Here is a 19,248-nt window from a genome sequence, read left to right on the forward strand (position 1 = left end):
ATGGCCATTTATGTACCCATGAGAATTGTGCCCTACGAACATGTACCTATGAGAATTGTACCCTACGAACATGTCGAAAAGTTGGTAACTATGGAAGAAGATTCCTCAGTTGTAGTCAATTTAATGTAAGAAACAATTCCATTGGTGTATTTCATTTGAAATGAATTGAATTATTAGTTGTAATTAATTGTGAACTGTGAAATTAACTGTTGTAATTGTAATGATCAGGTTGGTCCCAAATGTGGCTTCTTTCAGTGGGTGGATAACGAAACTTGTAGGAGTGAAACTGTTCCACTTGTCCATGAAATGATAAGTATGCTTGAGAATGAACTGCAATTTGCAAATCAGAGAGAAATGAGAAGTAAGGAAATGGAAGAAAGATCTAACCAGAGGGAAATAGAAGCTCATGAGCTTTATGAAGAAGCTAGGGAGGAACTTAAGAGGATTAGAGAGAGTGAGAGATTGTACAAGCTGGCACTAATTTTGTCATGGTTATTTTTTCATTTTTGTGATGATGTTGTTGTGTTTTGCCTCAATTAACAACAATGTAAATGTGAGGACCCTTAATTTGCCATGATGCTTGGGGGGTTGTTGAAATGTGGTTGGGTAATTGAATTAAGTCCCTGATTATTGTATCCATCTTTTGAAATACAAAGTGTTGTTTTTGTGCAAATGTTCTGTAGTTTATTTATTTATTGTTTTTACTTTCTGCCTATAAATGGATCCATATATATTGATTTTGGTTCTATGCTACACTTGCCCATAAATAGACCTATGGTCATGACATACACATGATTTGTTGTGTCAATACATACACCTGTGTAAATCCACCAAAAGCACAAAACAAGCAAAACACATACCCATGTGTAAATCCACCAAAAGTAAAGACAAGCACAAGACATTAAAATATTTTATCCTGTGTCTTTTCTAATTATAATGCAAAGATTCATGCCTTGTCCAATGGATATTCATGGTCTTCCAAATTTGCAATGGAAGATAGGTTTGTTTGTAAATATATCTATTGCAAATTTTACAAGCTATATATAATTTAGTCTATAATATTTTATTGAAACTTTTGTTCATTGATTGGTTGGTAGTTGAATATACATATGACCTTAGGCTTTGCAATTTCTCCCACATGCTTTATCCTCATGCTATTGCTTGATCCTTGATGGGCTCAGTGGATACTTTATTGTAAGCCCATTGAAAATTATCAGTCTTTTTTTTTTTTTTTTTTTTTTTTTTTTTTTTTTTTTGGTGCTGGGAATTATCATAGTCATTTCATCCTCAAAAATGGATTGCATTTAGTTTTAGTGGCTCAATTTTATAAAGTTCTAATTTTATCCTTTAATTTTTTTTTTTTTTTTAAGGGATAATTTAACCACCCTATTGGTTTTCTCTCCATTTTTTTTGCTACCATGGCTAATACCTGCTAAGTGGGCTGCTAATACAACATTTTTTAGCTAACACTAGTATTGATTAATTGCATATTAATCCTTTAAAATATTGTATTCTTTTAATTTTGATTCCTTAAATATTATTTCATTTCAATTTTGGCCGTTTAAATGTAGACTCAAATTGATTCCTTAAATATTATGTCATTTCGATTTTGGTCGTTTAAATGTAGACTCAAATTGATTTTGATCCATTAAGAATGGGATGCCTTCGAATTTCAAAAGTGAAATTCTTTGGAAAAATAGACAATGATCATTGATTAGTTTTGGTTGACAATACATATGATCTTGAGCATCTCAGCAATTTATGAGCATGATATTATTTTTCTCCTTAATGGTTCAGAGGATATTTTATTGTAAGCCCATTTAAAATTATAATTAGCAATTCATTAAAAATTTAAGACGAAAAACCCATTTTCGTCCCTATATTTTCATGCGATTCCCACTTTGGTCCCTAAGTTTTTTTTTTACCGCTTTTAGTCCCTATTTAGAAAAACGCATTCTGTTTTAGTCCTTTCCGTCAGTGCCGTTAGGGCAAAATCCTAGGTGGCAGACGGAAAACCCTATTAGCTTACGTGGCGCCGATGTGGCGTTGATGTGGCGATTAAGTGGCATTTTTATATGCCACATCAGCATTTTAAAATAAAATAAAATTTTAGTTATTATTTAATTATTTAAATAATAATTAATAATTAACATAAATTTTTTTTTCTTTTCATTATTTTGTTGGAAGATCATCTCTGTGTTCTTCGTTTTCTTACCGTTCATATTTTTCATGTTTTTAGTAAATTAATTCCTAGTTCTTGTCTTTTCTTTTCTTTGCCTTTCCAGTACGTTCTTTGTAACCAAACAAATTGAAATTCAAAAATTAGATCAAACAATAATCAACATACACCAACCAAAATCCAGAAATAAACATACACCCACCAAAATTGAAAACCCAGAAATCAACATACACCAACAATCAAACCCAGAAACAGATCTATACATTCAAAAATTTTAACCCAACATACACCCATTAAAATCAAAAGACCTGCATCCTCTTTGTTCACAAAATCAACACCAATCTCCAAGTTGGAAACCCACTAATCCATCGAAACACAAAATCAAATCCAACTTGAAAACCCATCGATCTCCACCATCCTCCAAATCCCACCATTCTCTCAAACCCAGCCTTTGAATCATAACCCACAAATTCGCCACAGATCAGTGTACCAATCCGCCAAAAACCCACAAACCTAGATCAACAAATCTCACAAACCCATGAACCCACAAATCCGCCACAGATCAGTGCACCAATCTGCCACAAATCCACAAACCCAGATCAGCAAAACTCACAAACCCACAACAACCCAGGCCAAGAAAATCAACCCACAGCCACAAACCCACTAATCACCCTCGCCGCACACATTCTGGAAATCCGGCTCCGTCACCACCGTACACATGCTACTGCTCTCAACGCTGTAACTGTGCGTGCAGTTCGATTCCAATCCATTGGTGCGGCTCGTATCGGGATCGAGTGTTGCTTCAGCGATCGGATCTTCGCGAATGGAGGACTCAGAGTGGATCGGTTTCTTTCGCCTGTGTTTCCGTTTCTTGCGATTGGGATTGGGCTTGGATTGGACGACGATGCCGTTTTGGATTGGATCTGAGTTTGAGCGGTAGAAGAATAAGGATTCGTCTTCTTCGAAAGACATGCTTTGGCTCAGAACCTCGAAAGACGATTTTCTATCGTCAGATCTCAGTGCCATGGCCACCGAGAAAGGACTAAAACAGAAACGTGAAAATAAAATGTTTCAAGAAATGTATATTTTGAACCCAAATTTTAATTTTTGAATTTTGATTTCTGGGTTTGTGTATGAGTTGTTGTTCTGGGTTTCAAGAACACTTTAATCTTAATTAGTGTGATTTTTTATTTTTATTTCTGTTTTTTATTTTTTTATTTAGTTAAATTTAATAAATTATTTTTTAAAATTTAAATGCTGACTTGGCATTTTTTAATGACAAAATAAAATTTTTTATTATTATTTTAATAATTCCGTATGCCACATAGGTCAGTGCCCTAACGGCACTGACGAAAAGGACTAAAACAGAAGGCGTTTTTCTAAATAGGGACTAAAAGCGGTAAAAATAAAATTTAGGGACCGAAGTAGAAATCGTGTGAAAATGTAGGGACCAAAATGTGTTTTTCGCCAAAATTTAACTATAATTAACATTTTTTTCCCTTGTCACCATTTTTTTCCCTTTTCCATTTTTTAATACTTAGATATTTCCTTTAGAAACTCCAAAAAGTGTCAGTTAATCTACAAGCTCTTGACTCAATTTAGGATTTATGGCAAGAGCTGGTTTACATGTCTTATATTTAAATCTTAAGAAAGAGAATAAGAGATATATAACAAATATAAACACAAGCTACAAAAGGCACATTGATCATTTTTTTTGCACTAAGCGATAACAATGTTTGCTATTATTGCAAGACGTAAATAAGTTGAGTCAAGCATCTTAGCTTCTAAGATTCATTTAATTAGTTTAAATTGGCCATTTTTGTTGATACAGCATTGACAATTGACAGTAGCAGATCCTTCCTAAAACTGTTACAACAAATAGTACACGTGACAATTCTGCTCTTTATCTTTTGAGCGTGGTGTAACAAACATGAAATTGAGTTGATTTGAAAACCTTTGCATTCAAGTATCAGCTACTGGAGTTGAGTTGGAAGATACACAAGGGAACCAATATCTGCGTTTACCATCTCTATGGCCATCATCAATCATTGCAAGACCCTCCTGCATAAACAAACGGTTACTTCGGCCCAAGTGATCAAACCATACATAAGGCAGGAGGTGATTAAAAAAAAAAAAGGAAAAGATAGGCCAGAGATAGCAAAAACATACATCTAGTAAAGTATCAAGAGTATCAATAGCACGACCGGAGGTCCAAGAAAGCCGTCTTTCTACTTCTTCAACAGTCACAAAGCCTTGTGCCTAAGAAAACATGAAAACAGTGCAATTTTAAAACATCGTTCTCCACAATTCAAAGATATGTAATTTCATTCCGATGACATAAACCAAACAAGTTTATTATAAAGAAAATACCAAAGTACAAAGTCTGAAGGAAGAAAACAAAATAGAAAGCTAGTAACCTGAGCCAGCTCTAAAATTTCATTATGGTCTTTGTTTAACTCAGTTGGAACAGACCGCACAAGCTTTTTCTTTCCAACAGAAATCACCTCAAAACCACTACCCAATACCTGGAATTCATGAACTAGATGTTAATATTATAAGATCACACAAATTAATAAGCATGCAAATGCAGAAAAATAACCACTTACATTGTAAAAGTTTTGATTACTTTTAGAAAGCAGAAAAGCTACTAAGACAGAAAAACAGAATATAATTTGCCTCTGCAACCACCAGGCCTAAAAGGCATACTGACAATTCAACCACCAGGGCAAAAATGTGGTATAAATGTAAGCATTAGGTAAAAGCCACCAGGGGATATGATGTGTGCTTTCTGTAGAAGCAAGCTTGAATCCCATGATCATTTATTTTTTAGTGTTCTTTCTCCAAGAGGATAGGGAAGGATGTTTTGAGGTGGTGTTTGTTTAATAGGCAGATTGGATCTTGGGATAATGAGCTTGCTTGGGCTGTGAGGAGATTGAAGGGGAAGAGTTTGCAAAATATTATTTGCAGAATTTCATGGCAGCTATCATTTATCACATATAGCAGGATTGAAACGCTTGAATTATGTTGGGAAGGTTTGTACTGAGGCTGAAATTCTTCAAGCTGAGAAACAGGATGTTAGGTGTAGATTATATTCGCACAAGAATGTAAAATCCACTATCCAGAATAGATTTTTGTGCAGTCTATTTCAGTTACTATTTTTGTTAAGAGTTAGTTCTGTTTGTTTAGATGTCAGTCTGCTCTGTTTTCCCTTTTAGCAGCAATGTTTTGGTGTCCTCTTTGGTAGCAGCAGGCTGTGTGTTGTATTTGTTTCGATTGATGAATTAATTCTAAGCTCATTCGTCAAAAGAGAAAAAAAGCCACCCAAAGTTCAAGAATATTTTCTAGCAGGCAGATCAAGAAAGTAAGTCTACCATTAATTTTTGAAACTTCAAATGAAGCATATATTCTCTACCCGAGTACAAGTGATAAAGGTAATGATTATGGTGAAACCAGAATACCTTCAGTTTACTTATAGCACGCAGGCAGTCATCCTCAGAAATAGCTTCACGATCACTTTTCCGCCGACGAAGCAGAATGCAGAGTTCCTGCAGGTTTATCAAGCCTCCATTGTGGGGTCTTGTTGCCAAGCAAATCTCAACAATTTGTACTCCTGTCTAGCCAAGTAGCTCAGTAGCCTCAGTTTTAGACTTTTAAGTATTATATTTTCCAAAAATCATGATAAGTAAGCTTTTTAGTTATAAGGAACAACTAGAATGTAAAAAATAATAAGTGAAGAAAGAAACTAATTCACAATTGGTAAATTATTAATTTGGTCCGACAGGCAAAAAAGAGGGAAGAGTTCTTATCCTATCAGAAAATCTGATCAAATGCATGAGTTCTCACAAGTAGAAGGGTCCAAAAATACATTACAAATCCTACTTCCAAATTTCAATATAAAAAAGAATGATCAATTTTTTTTATAAATAAAAGAATTAAACCAAAGAAACACAACTTAGGCAGACGAGGGAATATACCAAATCCCAGTAATGACTAGAGATTAAACAACGCAAATTAACAGTAGCACAAACTGGCAACTGAAGCACATTGTCTATTTCTAAGTTCAGCAACCCCCTCCCCATCCCCCTCCCCCAATCTCTTTTTCTATTCATTTGCGCAATCTAATTTCTTTGTGTAGCACAAAGAAAGCACATATGCTTTCTCTCCCACACTCTCTCCTAGCATATTTATTTACATTTCATCTAAAGAACTTTAGAATCAACCACCACATCTGAGACATTAAACACTTTTCATTGATAAGACAGACAACAAAGGATCAAAAAAGGCAATACACACCGAGTTCATAGTAGAAGTCACCAATCCCCAACAACTCAGCCCAGAAACCCTTGTTTGAGGCCAACGGATCCACCCCTACTTTTGCACACATTTCATGGAACTGTGACCTGAATGCCGGGTTCTTGCGTATATCATTCTGCACCACCAAGCAGCCACATTTAACTAAATTTCATCCCTTAAATAATTAAAACAAAACAAAAAACAATAATAAAAAAAACCAATGTCGGGTTTTTTTTGGATTATCAAACACATGAACTAATTGATCAGAACCTTCCAAACCAATACAATTTGCATATACTTAAACAAACCCTACTTAAATATTCCAAAATTGAACTGAATCTGACCCGGGTTTTCACATATTCACTACCTAAACCAACAAAAAGAACACCAAATATGCAGCTTTTTTCCTTGTTAAAAAAACCCAACATATTACAATTACAACGTTGGATGTTTCAATGATCAAACACGATAACAACATCAAAATTTTCTCTTTTTATTTTTATTTTTTTAAAAAGACCTTGTGTTTGCGAGCGAATTCTTCGAGCTGAGTGCGAAAAGTGGCGAGCTGTTCCTTCATCATATCGGTTCTAATCTTCGCTACATTTTCACCCACCAACCGATATTGATCCTACATAAATATTTTTCAATGCACAAATCAAAAATTAAGAAAAAACCAAAAAATATATTTATAAATAAAAAATAAAAAATGGAAAATGAAAACAGACCCGAGCAGCAGCGGCGGTCTGTAAGCCTCCGATTCCTGGTCGTCTTCTCATTTTTGTTCTTCTTCGTACTACTTCAAGCTGAGATTAATACTTTTTTGTTTTGTTTTGTTTCAATACGAGGAAAGAGGGGTATTTGTGTTTCGGGTGAAAAGTGTGGAGTGGAGTTCGAGGTTGTTTTGATTTTCAGAGTTGGACTGGAGAAGGATCTCTCTCAATAATCTGATTCAGTTTTAAGAGTTCTTTCTTATACCACTTTATTTTCTCCTTTGTTTCAATTTTCAAAAATAAATAAATAAATACTTATTACGGCGAGTCTACGGTTGTACAAAATGGTATTTTAACTCAGAATTGGTTTCTTTGTTGTTGATTATCTTATTTTGCGCAGGAACAAAATTTTGTCTTTCATTGACCAATGAAATCTATTTTCTTATTTTAAAAAATCTTGAAAAAGAAAACTTATTGAGGAGTGGGAGGCTAAGTCTAATTTTGAGGATTTGAAAGAACAACTTGTCCCCTTATATGTGCGGTGCAATTTATTATTAATTTTCTCTAATATTTTAATAAATTATATCAAAAATCTTATAATTTAATTAATTGACACTTTAATTTCTAATAAGAATATTCAAAGTTCATATCCCACACCAACTATCAATGTATAAAAAAGATATTTCAATAAATTTTATTATAAAAAATTGTAATCTTTCGTTATTTTATATATAGACAAAATAGAAATACACTAAGAGTAGTATAGTGATTTGATCATATTTTATATATATATATATATATATATGTTTGTGTGTGTGTGTATGTGTGTGTGTGTGTTTACAAATTGAAAATTGCATGATATAATAGCTAATATAGATAGACATGTTTCATATGCCTACTAAACAATGCATATATTCTTCAATTATTTTTTTTTACATTCTTGATTGTGTGTTACTAAAAATTTTCCTCCTTTTTGTTGAACATGGTTTCTGTGGGGCCCAAATGATTTGCGGGCCGGGCCCATCTACCTGGGGAAAATCCGAAGGCCCAAGCCGAGGAGGGCTATGGCCCAAGCTCGACAAAATAGCTTGTGGGTATCGCCGAGGACGGCCCAGTCCTCGGCAGACCCAAAGTCCCCCCCTGAAGGAAGGGTAAAAACGGTATAGGACCGAAACCAGGACGAAAGATCTAAAATATCCAGGGAAAGCTGCTCTTACTGCCATTCAATGCTCTGAACCTGACAGAGCCGCAGTCTTTGGCTTTTACAACCACCCCCAACGACTTTGAATATGGGCTGATGGGACAAGTATCAATTTTGGAAAGGTTGACCTTATACGTGGACGAAGGATAATGAACGCAGGCGAATATAAAAGGAAAAAGGGGTAACCTAAAGAAAGAGGTTGGGAAAAATGGCCAAAAACCAGAGCCTCCCAGCCCACCTCCAGGAGAAAGACTCCAGGGGTGAAGGAAAACCGAAACTTGTATGAATACCACAAAAAGCCCACTGCCTGTCGACCAAGGCCTAGCCTTCCAAACCCACGCTCTACAAATGATATTGTTAGGGGCCTTTTCACGTGCGAACCCGACACTGTTTAGGTTCGTCACCAAATCGCGTCCTTACAGTTTCAATTGTTGCAAAAACAACTAAATTTGAGTAAAAATACCATATTTTAGATTAATTTTTCTTACATAAAAAACCAAATATTTCTCATATAAATCTTAGAAAAATGATATTAAAATATCATTATACTTAAAATAATTAATATAAAAAAATAAACATAATCTTTCTAGTTATATATAATACATACAGCAGTGTTAGTTCCACACACATAAAGGAGTTAGGAAATTTAAAGGATTAAAATTAATTTTAGTGAGTTCACAAATATTTAATTTTTTTATGCTTTTGTGACAATTGTTGTCAAAGCAACTAAACATGAGTAAGAATATCATATTCTAAATTTATTATTATTATTCCAAATAAAAATTATTTTCTCTATAGAGTTTATAAAAATAATCATATAAATTCATTTAATATAAATAATTAATACACAACAATAAATAATTAATATATGCATTTATCTATTGGCTAATTCAATGAACTAATATTTTAATATAAATGCAAACTTTGAGTTCATTTCAGTTGGTAAAGTCTCTTTTGGCATGTTTAATTTGTGTGTTTTCATCAACCAATTCTCAATTTTCATAACTCTATCACTCAAAAAACATAAGTCTCAGAGTTGCAAGTGATGTTTGGTTTGGTTTCTAAAAATAAATAATAAATCAAATCAAATATTTCTTTATATTTATATATATATATATATATATATATATAATTTCATTAAGGAATGCTTATCATTTCTTACTAAACTCTTATGAGAATTGATGAAATACTTTTAAATAATTCATTATAATCCTCTCCCCCTTCAATATTTTTTTGGGTAAAATTTCCAACAAAAAAAACAAACCTTCAAAGTTTCACCGTTGTAACAAATTAAATATAGGTAAACTACTATTTTGGTCCCTAAACTTTACTAAAAGTTTGTTTTTCGTCCCTAAACTTTAAAAAAAATCTTTTTTCATCCCTAAACTTTGTAAAAAGTTTTGGCATAAATGCACTTTTCATCCCTACATTTTGGGGTCATTTCTATTTTACCACTTTTAGTCCCATCCAATTAACGCGTATTATTTTAGTCCTTTCCGTCAGTCATCAGATGGAAATAGCTGACGTGACTGACGGAAGAATTAAAATATTATTAAAAAAGCCACATCAGATAAAATAATATAAAAAATTTCTAACCTTCTTATTTAAAAAAAATTAAATTAAATTAATTTTGTTTCTCTTTTTTTGGAAGAACATGAAGTATCTAGAACATGTATTCTTCCCCGTCAATCATGTTCTTCATTTTCTTCTCAGCAAACCTTGCCTAGAAATTTAAAAAATCAAATTTTTTTTTCTCTTTTCTTATATTTCCTTAGCTACAAAACCCATAAAATCAGTCAGATTTACAAACACAAAGGCATGCCCACAGATTTACAAAACACAAAAACATTCAACAATTACTCTGTCATTCTTTGACATTCCCATTACAAACACAAAGACCTTCAAGGATTCAAAATACCTTCAACAAACCCAAAGTCCTTACACGCCTTAATCCAAATTTATAGACCCAAGCAAACCCAAATAGCAAAAACCTCAAACTCAAGATCGCTTTCCTCTTCCTCACCAACTCCGACCCCCACTTCACCCCTCTCTGGCAACAGTTTTTCCAAAATGCCCCTTCTAAAAACCTCTACAACGTGTATGTCCATGCTGATCCTTCCGTCAACGTCACCCGCCCTAAGGGCACCGTCTTCGAATTTCACTTCATTCTGGCGAAAAAAACCTACCACGACTGGCCGACGCTCATCTCTGCCACGCGCCGTTTGCTTGCCACCACCATCATCGACGATCTGGCCAACGCATTCTTCTTCTTCTTTTTTCTGTATCAAATCTCCTTAGAGTTCGGATCCGGGTTGATGGAGCCAGATCTGTCTCTAGGAGCCATTTGGGTTTGTAAAAGTTTTGGAGATTTGGATTTGTTTGGAACAAGTGAAAGAGTAAAAAATGGTGTTTGAGGAAAGGAAGGAAGTGAGGGTGTGGGTTTTTATAGAGGCGGGTTAGAGAGAGAGTGTGTGTGTTTAAGAGGGTGTGAGTTTTGTGTTGTTGTGATCTAGGTTTGTGTTTGTGTTTGATCTCTGTTTTTTCTTTTTCTTTTTTCATTTGTGTTGTTGTAATCTGGGTTTGTGTTCTTGTAATCTGGATTTGAGTTTTTCGTTGCTAGGTTAGATTGGGAAGAACAAGAAGAACAAGTTGTAGTGTTCTTATGAAAATTAATAATGATAAGTAATTTTTTTTTAAAATTATATTATATTCAAGTTTTTTTTAATTTTAATAATATTTTAATCGTTACATCAATGTCACATCAACGCCACGTCAGCCAATAGGATGTTCCATTAGCCACGTCAGCTATTTCCGTCTGTTGGCTGACGGAAATGACTAAAATAACACTCGTTAATTGGATTAGAGACTAAAAGTGGTAAAATAGAGATGTAGGGACCAAAATAGAAATGACCCCAAAATGTAGGGACAAAAAGTGCATTTACGCCAAAAGTTTTTTGAATAATATAGAGACAAAAATAAGGATAAAAAAAAAAAAAAAAAAAAAAAAAACCTTTTCAATAGTTTAGGGATAAAAAACAAACTTTTAGTAAAATTTAAGGACATAAATAAAACATTTTCAATAGTTTAGGGACGAAATATAAATTTTCAATAGTTCAGAGATGAAAAATGAATTTCTTAAAATTTAGGGACTAAAATAGTTTAGGAACTCTTTAATTTGTTATTTTAAACTTCAAACTTTATGACCCATGGTAATATAATCCATATATATTTTTTTTTTTTTAAAAAAACAAATCATAAAGGGAAAACCAAGTTTTGATAGCCATTAGTTCTTTGATTCCATCCTTTAATATAACATTTTCACTATTTCTTATTTATATTTAGTGTGCGTTTGGGTTGCACTTAAAAATTAAAATTATTTCACTATTCAACTTATTTTTGCAACTATTCATGGATCCCACTACACTTTTTGGCACTATTCATAACCCTACTATACTATTTTAACTAACTTTTACCTTTATATACAGTACTTTCAGCAATAATTTTTTAGTTTTAGCAAAATAAGCAATATCCAATAATTTACCAGTGCTATCGTCTCTTATTTATCATGGTTTTGAAACCTGGACTGGACCATACGGTCCAACCGGAAAAACCTTGAACCGTTCACTTTTGCGGTTCTTTTAGCTTCAAAAACTGTTTTATGTGCAAAAAGTAGGGATCTGTACGAACCGCGGTCGGGCCTTACGGTTTTAAGAACCGTGATCGGACCGCTTCTCAAAGTTCCCTACTTCATCTGAACTAAAAAAAAAAAAAAAAAAAAACCCAACAACAACATTATCTACAAGCTTACAGAAGTAGATCTCCATTATTGTAACTTCAAACATGCTGTTAGATGTTGAGACTTGAGATCACATCATAGTTTCTTCTCATTCTTCTTCTCTATATCGCTCTCTCTTGTTCTTTCTCTATCTCAGTATTCATCATTTTCTCTGCTCTCTTGTTATTTCTGCGTTTTTGCCTTCTCTGTCTTCCTCTCTTCTCTTGTTATTTCTTGTTTTTTCCTTCTCATTTACTCAACCTGACTGTCAACCACAAGCTATATTCATGGGCTTCGATTTTAATTCGGTGGACAAAACAATGTTTTCCTTTCACACTCCTCTAGGCTTCTAGCTTTAGTTTATATTTTATTTTTAAAATTTTATGGGGGAATGGGTAAAGTATCAGAGCCTTGGGTCTTTCACAAAAGTTATTGGGAGCTTTAGTTTATATTTTATTTTTAAAATTTCATGGGGGAATGGATGAAGTGCCGGAGCCTTGGGTCTCTCAACAAAAGTTATTGGGAGACAAACTAGTAACCAAACGGAACTATTTGGAACTATTTTAGGTAATTGGTATTATTTGGCTATTTCATGGGGAATGTTTATTAACTTTTTTTTTTCAATTAATTTTATGGGAAATCAGAAATGTCTATTAACTTTTATATTGGGTTTCATAAAAATAAAATAAAAAAGTTTATTGGATTGAATAGTCAAATATTTGGAACTATTTTTCAAAAATATATATATATATATATATTTGGAACTATTTTAGGTAATTTTTCAATTTTTATTAATTTAATATATTTATTTATATTATAATTAATTATTAAATTAATTATGACGTCATCACGGTTCGATCAAGGTTCGACCTCGGTCCGACCTTAAAAACCTTGAACCTTTCCCTTTTACGGTTCATTAAACGGTCCGGGTCTGAAAACCATGTTATTTATAGTCAAAATTTTCTCCGTACGCTCTGTTAGTAGTTTCTTACATATTTGGATAGAGTGTTTAGATTGTCATGGTTTATAAAGTTTAGGATTTAATATGACAAAATTAAGAAACCAAAGTTTAATTTGTCACAATGAGAAAACCTTTGATTTTTTTTTTTTTTTTTTAATTTCACCCTTTTTATTTGTAAAGATCCAATTACATGATAATCTTAGGTTTGTTGTGTCTACAGTTTGACTTAACACCATTTCTTTCGTAAACAAATATGTTTTTGGCATATAGTTTTGCTGCATTAAGTCTAATGACATAAAAAATTTCACTACTATTGAGATGACATATTATGATTGATGTACAATAAAAATATATTGTCAATAATGAATACATATGAAAGTGATATTAAGCTAGTTATAATTTATAACCTCATCAAGTATTAAAAATTGTAATGAAAAAAATTGTGTCATTAATATCTACAAATAACTTTTGATAAGAGGGATATCGAGGAGTTATAGATGCGTGTACTTCTTTTCCTTTTTTTTTTGGTTGAATGGGTACAATTGACTCCTTAATCTAAATATAATTTCAATGATAATAACTCTCAAAGATATAATTTTCAGTTGCCTATCTGTTTTGAAGTGCTTTTTCTTTTAGTGTGATTTATTAAGATCTACTAGCATGTAACTAATGCAAACGCATAGATGCATTTAAAATGCAATACAATTTTTATTATAAAAATATAAATTATTAATCATATTATTAAAAAAATGGCATGTAACACATGCATATGTATGGATACATTTAAAATGAAACACAATTTTTATCATAAAAATATAAATAATTAATCATTTTTTTTAAAGAAAATGTAATGAGTCATGTGGGGGTGACAAACCAGGGAGCCTATACTAATGTATGTGTTGCGCCAGGAGCCCAGCCCAAAGAAGAACTCCTCCTCGGCCTTGCCAGGCCGAGGACAAAGGGGACGGTCTGTCATTGAGAGTGACACTTCAGACCATTCCATGGAAGAGGATAAGTATTAAAAAAGAAAAAGACAAAGGAAGGCCTGAAAATATCTAAGAGAAAGCTGCTACTATTACATTAAGTGCTTTGCAACTAACTGAACCCTACTTTTCAGCATTTACAACCATTCCCAATGACTTTGGGAAGGGGCTGATGAGACAAGTATCATCACTATCAACCTAAATCTACACGTGGACGGTGGAAATGGAAGGAAGATAGTATAAAATAGGGGGGAAGGACGAGCTATATGAAGAATGAGTCTCCTCAGATAAAATCCGAGGATGTCTCTTCCTGGTAAATCTATGTCATATTTATTTCTTTATCATCCATACTTGTTGGTTGATCGTCTGATTTGTTGAGGTCCAAGTTTCCAACCTATTCTCTACAAATTCATTGTATTGAACTCATTACATATAATTTGGGCTTAGGCTCCAAAATTGTGACTCTACAATTGGCGCCATATGTGGGAACCTGGTTCTAAGCAAGTTGAACGCTCAACCTACCGAGGCAATACAGCGATATATTGACCATTGGTAGAGGAGACCATTTTGGCCGTGGCACATGCCATGCAGAAGATTGCTTCGTACGGAACTATATTGGGGGCTTTTAATAACAAATATATATCTCGTGCCCCTGTCATGAGGCAGATTCTCATGAACCAGATGGCCGATATCGCTGAACCTTCGCCAATCGAAATGACAGAGGCACAGCAGGTAGATGGAAAATTAGTTGGTACAGTCTCACTACATGGAATCCTTTGCTTAAAACGACGCATGTTGATAGCACTACAAATCAAAAGATGATCCAAAGTGGGGCTAGCTAAGATCTCTCTATAAAGTGCTTAAACAGAACCTAATGCATACTTGAGTCCTCGAATTAGATGCTTGGGGGAAATTAACACTATGATATCTCTATAAAGTGCTTAAACAGAACCTAACGCATGCCTAAATCCTTGGACCAGATGCTTGGGGGAAATTAACACTATGACATTTCTATAAAGTGCTTAAACAGAACCTGATGCATGTCTGAGTCCTCGGACCAGATGCTTGGGGAAATTAGCACTATGACATCTCTATAAAGTGCTTAAACAGAACCTAACGCATGTCTGAGTCCTCGAACCAGACGTTTGGGGAAATTAACACTATGACATCTCTATAAAGTGCTTAAACAAAACCTAACGCATGCTTGAGTCCTTGGACCAGATGTTTGGGGGAAATTAACACTATGACATCTCTATAAAGTGCTTAAAAAGAACTTAATGCATGCCTAAGTTCTCGGATCAGATGCTTGGGAGAAATTAACATTATAACATCTCTATAAAGTGCTTATATAGAACCTAATGCATGCCTGAGTCCTCGAACCAGATGCTTGGGGAAAATTAACACTATGACATCTCTATAAAGTGCTTAAACAGAACCTAACGCATGTCTGAGTCCTCGGACCAGATGCTTGGGGGAAATTAACACTGACATCTCTATAAAGTGCTTAAATAGAACCTAACGCATGCTTGAGTCCTTGAACCAGATGCTTGGGGGAAATTAACACTATGACATCTCTATAAAGTGCTTAAACAGAACTTAATGCATGCCTGAGTTCTCGAACCAGATGCTTGGGGGAAATTAACATTATGACATCTCTATAAAGTGCTTATATAGAACCTAATGCATGCCTGAATCCCCAAACCAGATGCTTGGGGAAAATTAACACTATGTCATCTCTATAAAGTGCTTAAATAGAACCTAACACATGCCTGAGTCCTCGGACCAGATGCTTAGGGGAAATTAACTACTTCGGACACCCTTTCATGTATTTAAACAGAACCTAATTCCTGGATAACTCCTCGGACCACAGGCTAAAGGGAATTAACACTATAATATCATCATAAATGTTGAACAGAACCTTAGTACACGATGGTCCCCTTGGATTACTTATTTAAATTCTACATTCTTTGATGGTTGTACTGTTCGCAGTATAGAGCACACGGTTATTTTCCAAATTATAGTTAACTTGTTTAAAGTTAGCAGTCGGGTGCCACTGTCAGTTTTGATAAAGTCAAGGTGAAAACTTTTCATTACCATCAACAACATCAATTCTAAGCCCTATTTAAAGAAAAAATACCAACACACCCATTCATGAAACGATTATTGCAAAAAAGGAAAGATTCATAAAATAAAAATGCAGTTCTCTTTTTATTAAATAAAGGGAAAGTACATCATATACAAAATGGTTTAGGCAAGCCTGTTTCAAAAGCTAACTATAAAAAAATAAAAAAATAAAAAAAGAAAAAAGAAAGCTCATAGGAATGGTAGGTCCACAATCTTGTTCTAGTAGCAATCGAGCCAATATGGATGATACTGGCGATGAGAAAGAAGAAGTAGCGGAGACGCTAGATCCACAACCTTGTTCCAGCAGTAATCAAGCCAACATGGATGGTACCGGCAATGAGAAAGAAGAGGAAGCATGGATGGTACCAGCGATGAGAAAGAAGAAGAGGTGGGAATGCTTGATGGACCCTTCTTCTCCTAGCTATAGGATGTTCTGCTATCAAGGCTAAGAAACGGGTGGGACTCAAACTTTGTCACACCAAAAATCTGATGCGATCTACACTTGCTTCAGGTCTTGACTGAAGGAGGAGGGATTTCCTTCTTGCTCGATTGAGAGGAAGGAACGTCTTTGGCCTCTACTTCCCTTGCCTTAACTACGTTATCCTAGATCTTAGCGGCATCCTTGATTTCCGATGATGGCTTGTTTTCCTTGCCCTCACCTTTATCCTTAGCCACCTCATTCCCTAGACTTTGATCACCATCATGGTAGGGTCCTTGGGAATGCATAAAGGAATAAGAACTTGAGGTTCCTGTAGAACTCAAGGATCTGTGAATGAGAAAGAATGATTCCCCCAAAGGTGTCTTATATAGAAGGCGAAATCTGGTAGAAATTAATTCGCCAAAGTTTCAAAAAGAGAGTTATGAGTGAAATGAATTCCGCTCAATTTCCAAAGAAGTCTTTAATCGTTGGATCTGTATCACTTTGTAAAGACCTTAATGAAGGTGCGCCTCGTGTATCGAAACGTCAGGAACGTGACTTAGGTAAACTAAAAAATATCTTGCAGTCAGAAATGGTGTAAAATGGGCGTGAAGGAGCTTTTATCATATTGAGATCCTCCTTTCCTCCTAGGGAGAAGAAAAGAAGAATCCCGAAAGGCTGATGTGGGGGTGACAAACCAGGGAGCCCATACCAATGTATATGCTAGGCCATGGGCCCAGTCCAAAGAAGAACTCCTCCTCGGCCAGGTAAGGCCGAGGACAAAGGGGACGGTCTGTCATTGAGAGTGACACTCCGGACTATTCCATGAAAGAAGATAAGTATTAAGAAAGAAAAAGGACAAAGGGAGGCCTGAAAATATCTAAGAAAAAGCTGCTACTATTACATTAAGTATTCTGTAACTAATTGAACCCTGCTTTTCAACCTTTACAACAATTCCCAATGACTTTGGAAAAGGGCTGATAGGACAAGTATCATCACTATCAACCTAAATCTACACGTGAACAGTGAAAATGGGAGGAAGATAGTATAAAATAGGGGGGAAGGACTGGTAAAGGGGAAGGACAAGATATATGAAGAATGAGTCTCTTCGAATAAAATCCGAGGACGTCTCTTCCTAATAAATCTATGTCATTTTTCTTTCTTTATCATCCATACCTGTTGGTTCATCGTCTAATTCGCTAAGGTCCATGTTTCCAATTCATTCTCTACAAATTCATTGTATTGGGCTCATTAAATCAAGACTTCATACAATTTAGGCTTGGGCTCCAAAATTGTGACCCTATAAGTTACATATTAAAATTCTTACCCAAATTTAATACGATTTATGATCATTTTTTTTCTTCTAATTTTTAATAAGATAGAATGCGATGATCTTTGTTATGTAATGATTTTTATTGAGTATATGTGATTAGTTTTTTTAAAAAAATTTATAGTTCATTAATATTATATTCTTAGTATTTTGCACTCATTAACTCACTTGGCACAAAAATTAAAATACTTAAGTAAACACAATGACACAAACTTAAGTGGATAATTATGGTATGGTTCCTACATAAATTTAAACACATGACGCAAAATTGGATTCTAATTTCAAATTCTAATTAAACTCTCTCTAAGTTTTACCTATTAATATATATATACACACACACATAGTTGAAAGAAATAGCCAATCCTGTTTTAGGATCTTTTGAAACTCATGAGAACTTTTCAACCTATATGTCAAAATTCAACGAGGCCCATCCTAATGTCAAAGAAATGGGCTGGTCGAGGATTGTGTCATTGTACTCTTCTTACCATTGACATATAGATAGCGGCAATTTCAATGGCTCTTTTGATGGCTATAACGTCAATTCATTTCCTAGGTCATGACACTTCAGATGACACGCCATTCTAAGTATATCCACTTGATGAGGAAGTATACCCTGTTACAGGTGTATGCTTCCCCTTTCAGTGGGTCCCACCAGCTGTGAGAGGAGATAAACATACACCCATAATAGGGTGTATTTTCTCCCACTTGACAACATCTTTTTCTCATGGCTCAACCACTTTTGGTGATGCACATCATGGTTTCAAGGGAAAATTTTGTATGCGTTGGGCGCATATGCCGTTTGTCTCACTGACAGAGTAGGCCCCACACCTGTGGAGACCACCTGTCAATGAGACAAAAGTCTCATATGCCCAACGCATGAGATACCCTTTGTTTTAGTAGTGGTGTGAACTTGTACCTACTATAGTTGCTTAACAAAATTTATCTGAACCAATTCAAACAAATAGCAATTAGAGTGTGAAATTACAACTCCATACACATCAAACTCTACGCGATCAAGGATATGATTACTTAGAAGAGTATTTCTGTTACATCCAGATTATGTTACTCAACCTTATGCAGCAAGGACAATAAATTCACCCAGTAGGTAGTTTAGTTCCATAAATGAATGTAAATACCATGTTGTTCTTCCTTTGACTGACCCAACCATTGGCTTTGTGATGTGGATTAATAATAATATCTGAGTTAACGCAATAAAAGCTTCCTTCTAAGTCATAAATAAAAATCCAGCAAAAAAAAAAAAAGAAGCCAGGAAA

At 34.4% G+C, this 19,248-nt stretch overlaps 1 protein-coding gene across 1 annotated transcript; it reads right to left on the minus strand.

Moving 5' to 3' along the window:
* Positions 1 to 3,942: 3,942 nt before the first annotated feature.
* LOC115959189 (vacuolar protein sorting-associated protein 22 homolog 1) lies at positions 3,943 to 7,458 on the minus strand. Its single transcript, XM_031077506.1, has 7 exons — positions 7,198 to 7,458; positions 6,990 to 7,100; positions 6,473 to 6,608; positions 5,638 to 5,789; positions 4,597 to 4,704; positions 4,349 to 4,438; positions 3,943 to 4,240 (listed from the first exon to the last, which is right to left on the minus strand). The coding sequence occupies exons 1-7, from the start codon at positions 7,246 to 7,248 to the stop codon at positions 4,142 to 4,144; spliced, it is 747 nt and encodes a 248-aa protein (XP_030933366.1). The 5' UTR covers positions 7,249 to 7,458; the 3' UTR covers positions 3,943 to 4,141.
* Positions 7,459 to 19,248: the final 11,790 nt, after the last annotated feature.

Source organism: Quercus lobata, chromosome 9, assembly GCF_001633185.2.
Source record: "Quercus lobata isolate SW786 chromosome 9, ValleyOak3.0 Primary Assembly, whole genome shotgun sequence".
Lineage (NCBI taxonomy): Eukaryota > Viridiplantae > Streptophyta > Magnoliopsida > Fagales > Fagaceae > Quercus > Quercus lobata.

Bases quoted from the DNA above. Each gene is read 5' to 3' on its own strand.
- LOC115959189 (XM_031077506.1), bottom strand. From the start codon at position 7,248: ATGAGAAGACGACCAGGAATCGGAGGCTTACAGACCGCCGCTGCTGCT. The intron at 7,101-7,197 runs GTCTGTTTTCAT...ATATTTATGTAG, and splicing joins AGACCGCCGCTGCTGCTCGG to GATCAATATCGGTTGGTGGG. The intron at 6,609-6,989 runs GTCTTTTTAAAA...TTGGTGGTGCAG, and splicing joins AATTCGCTCGCAAACACAAG to AATGATATACGCAAGAACCC.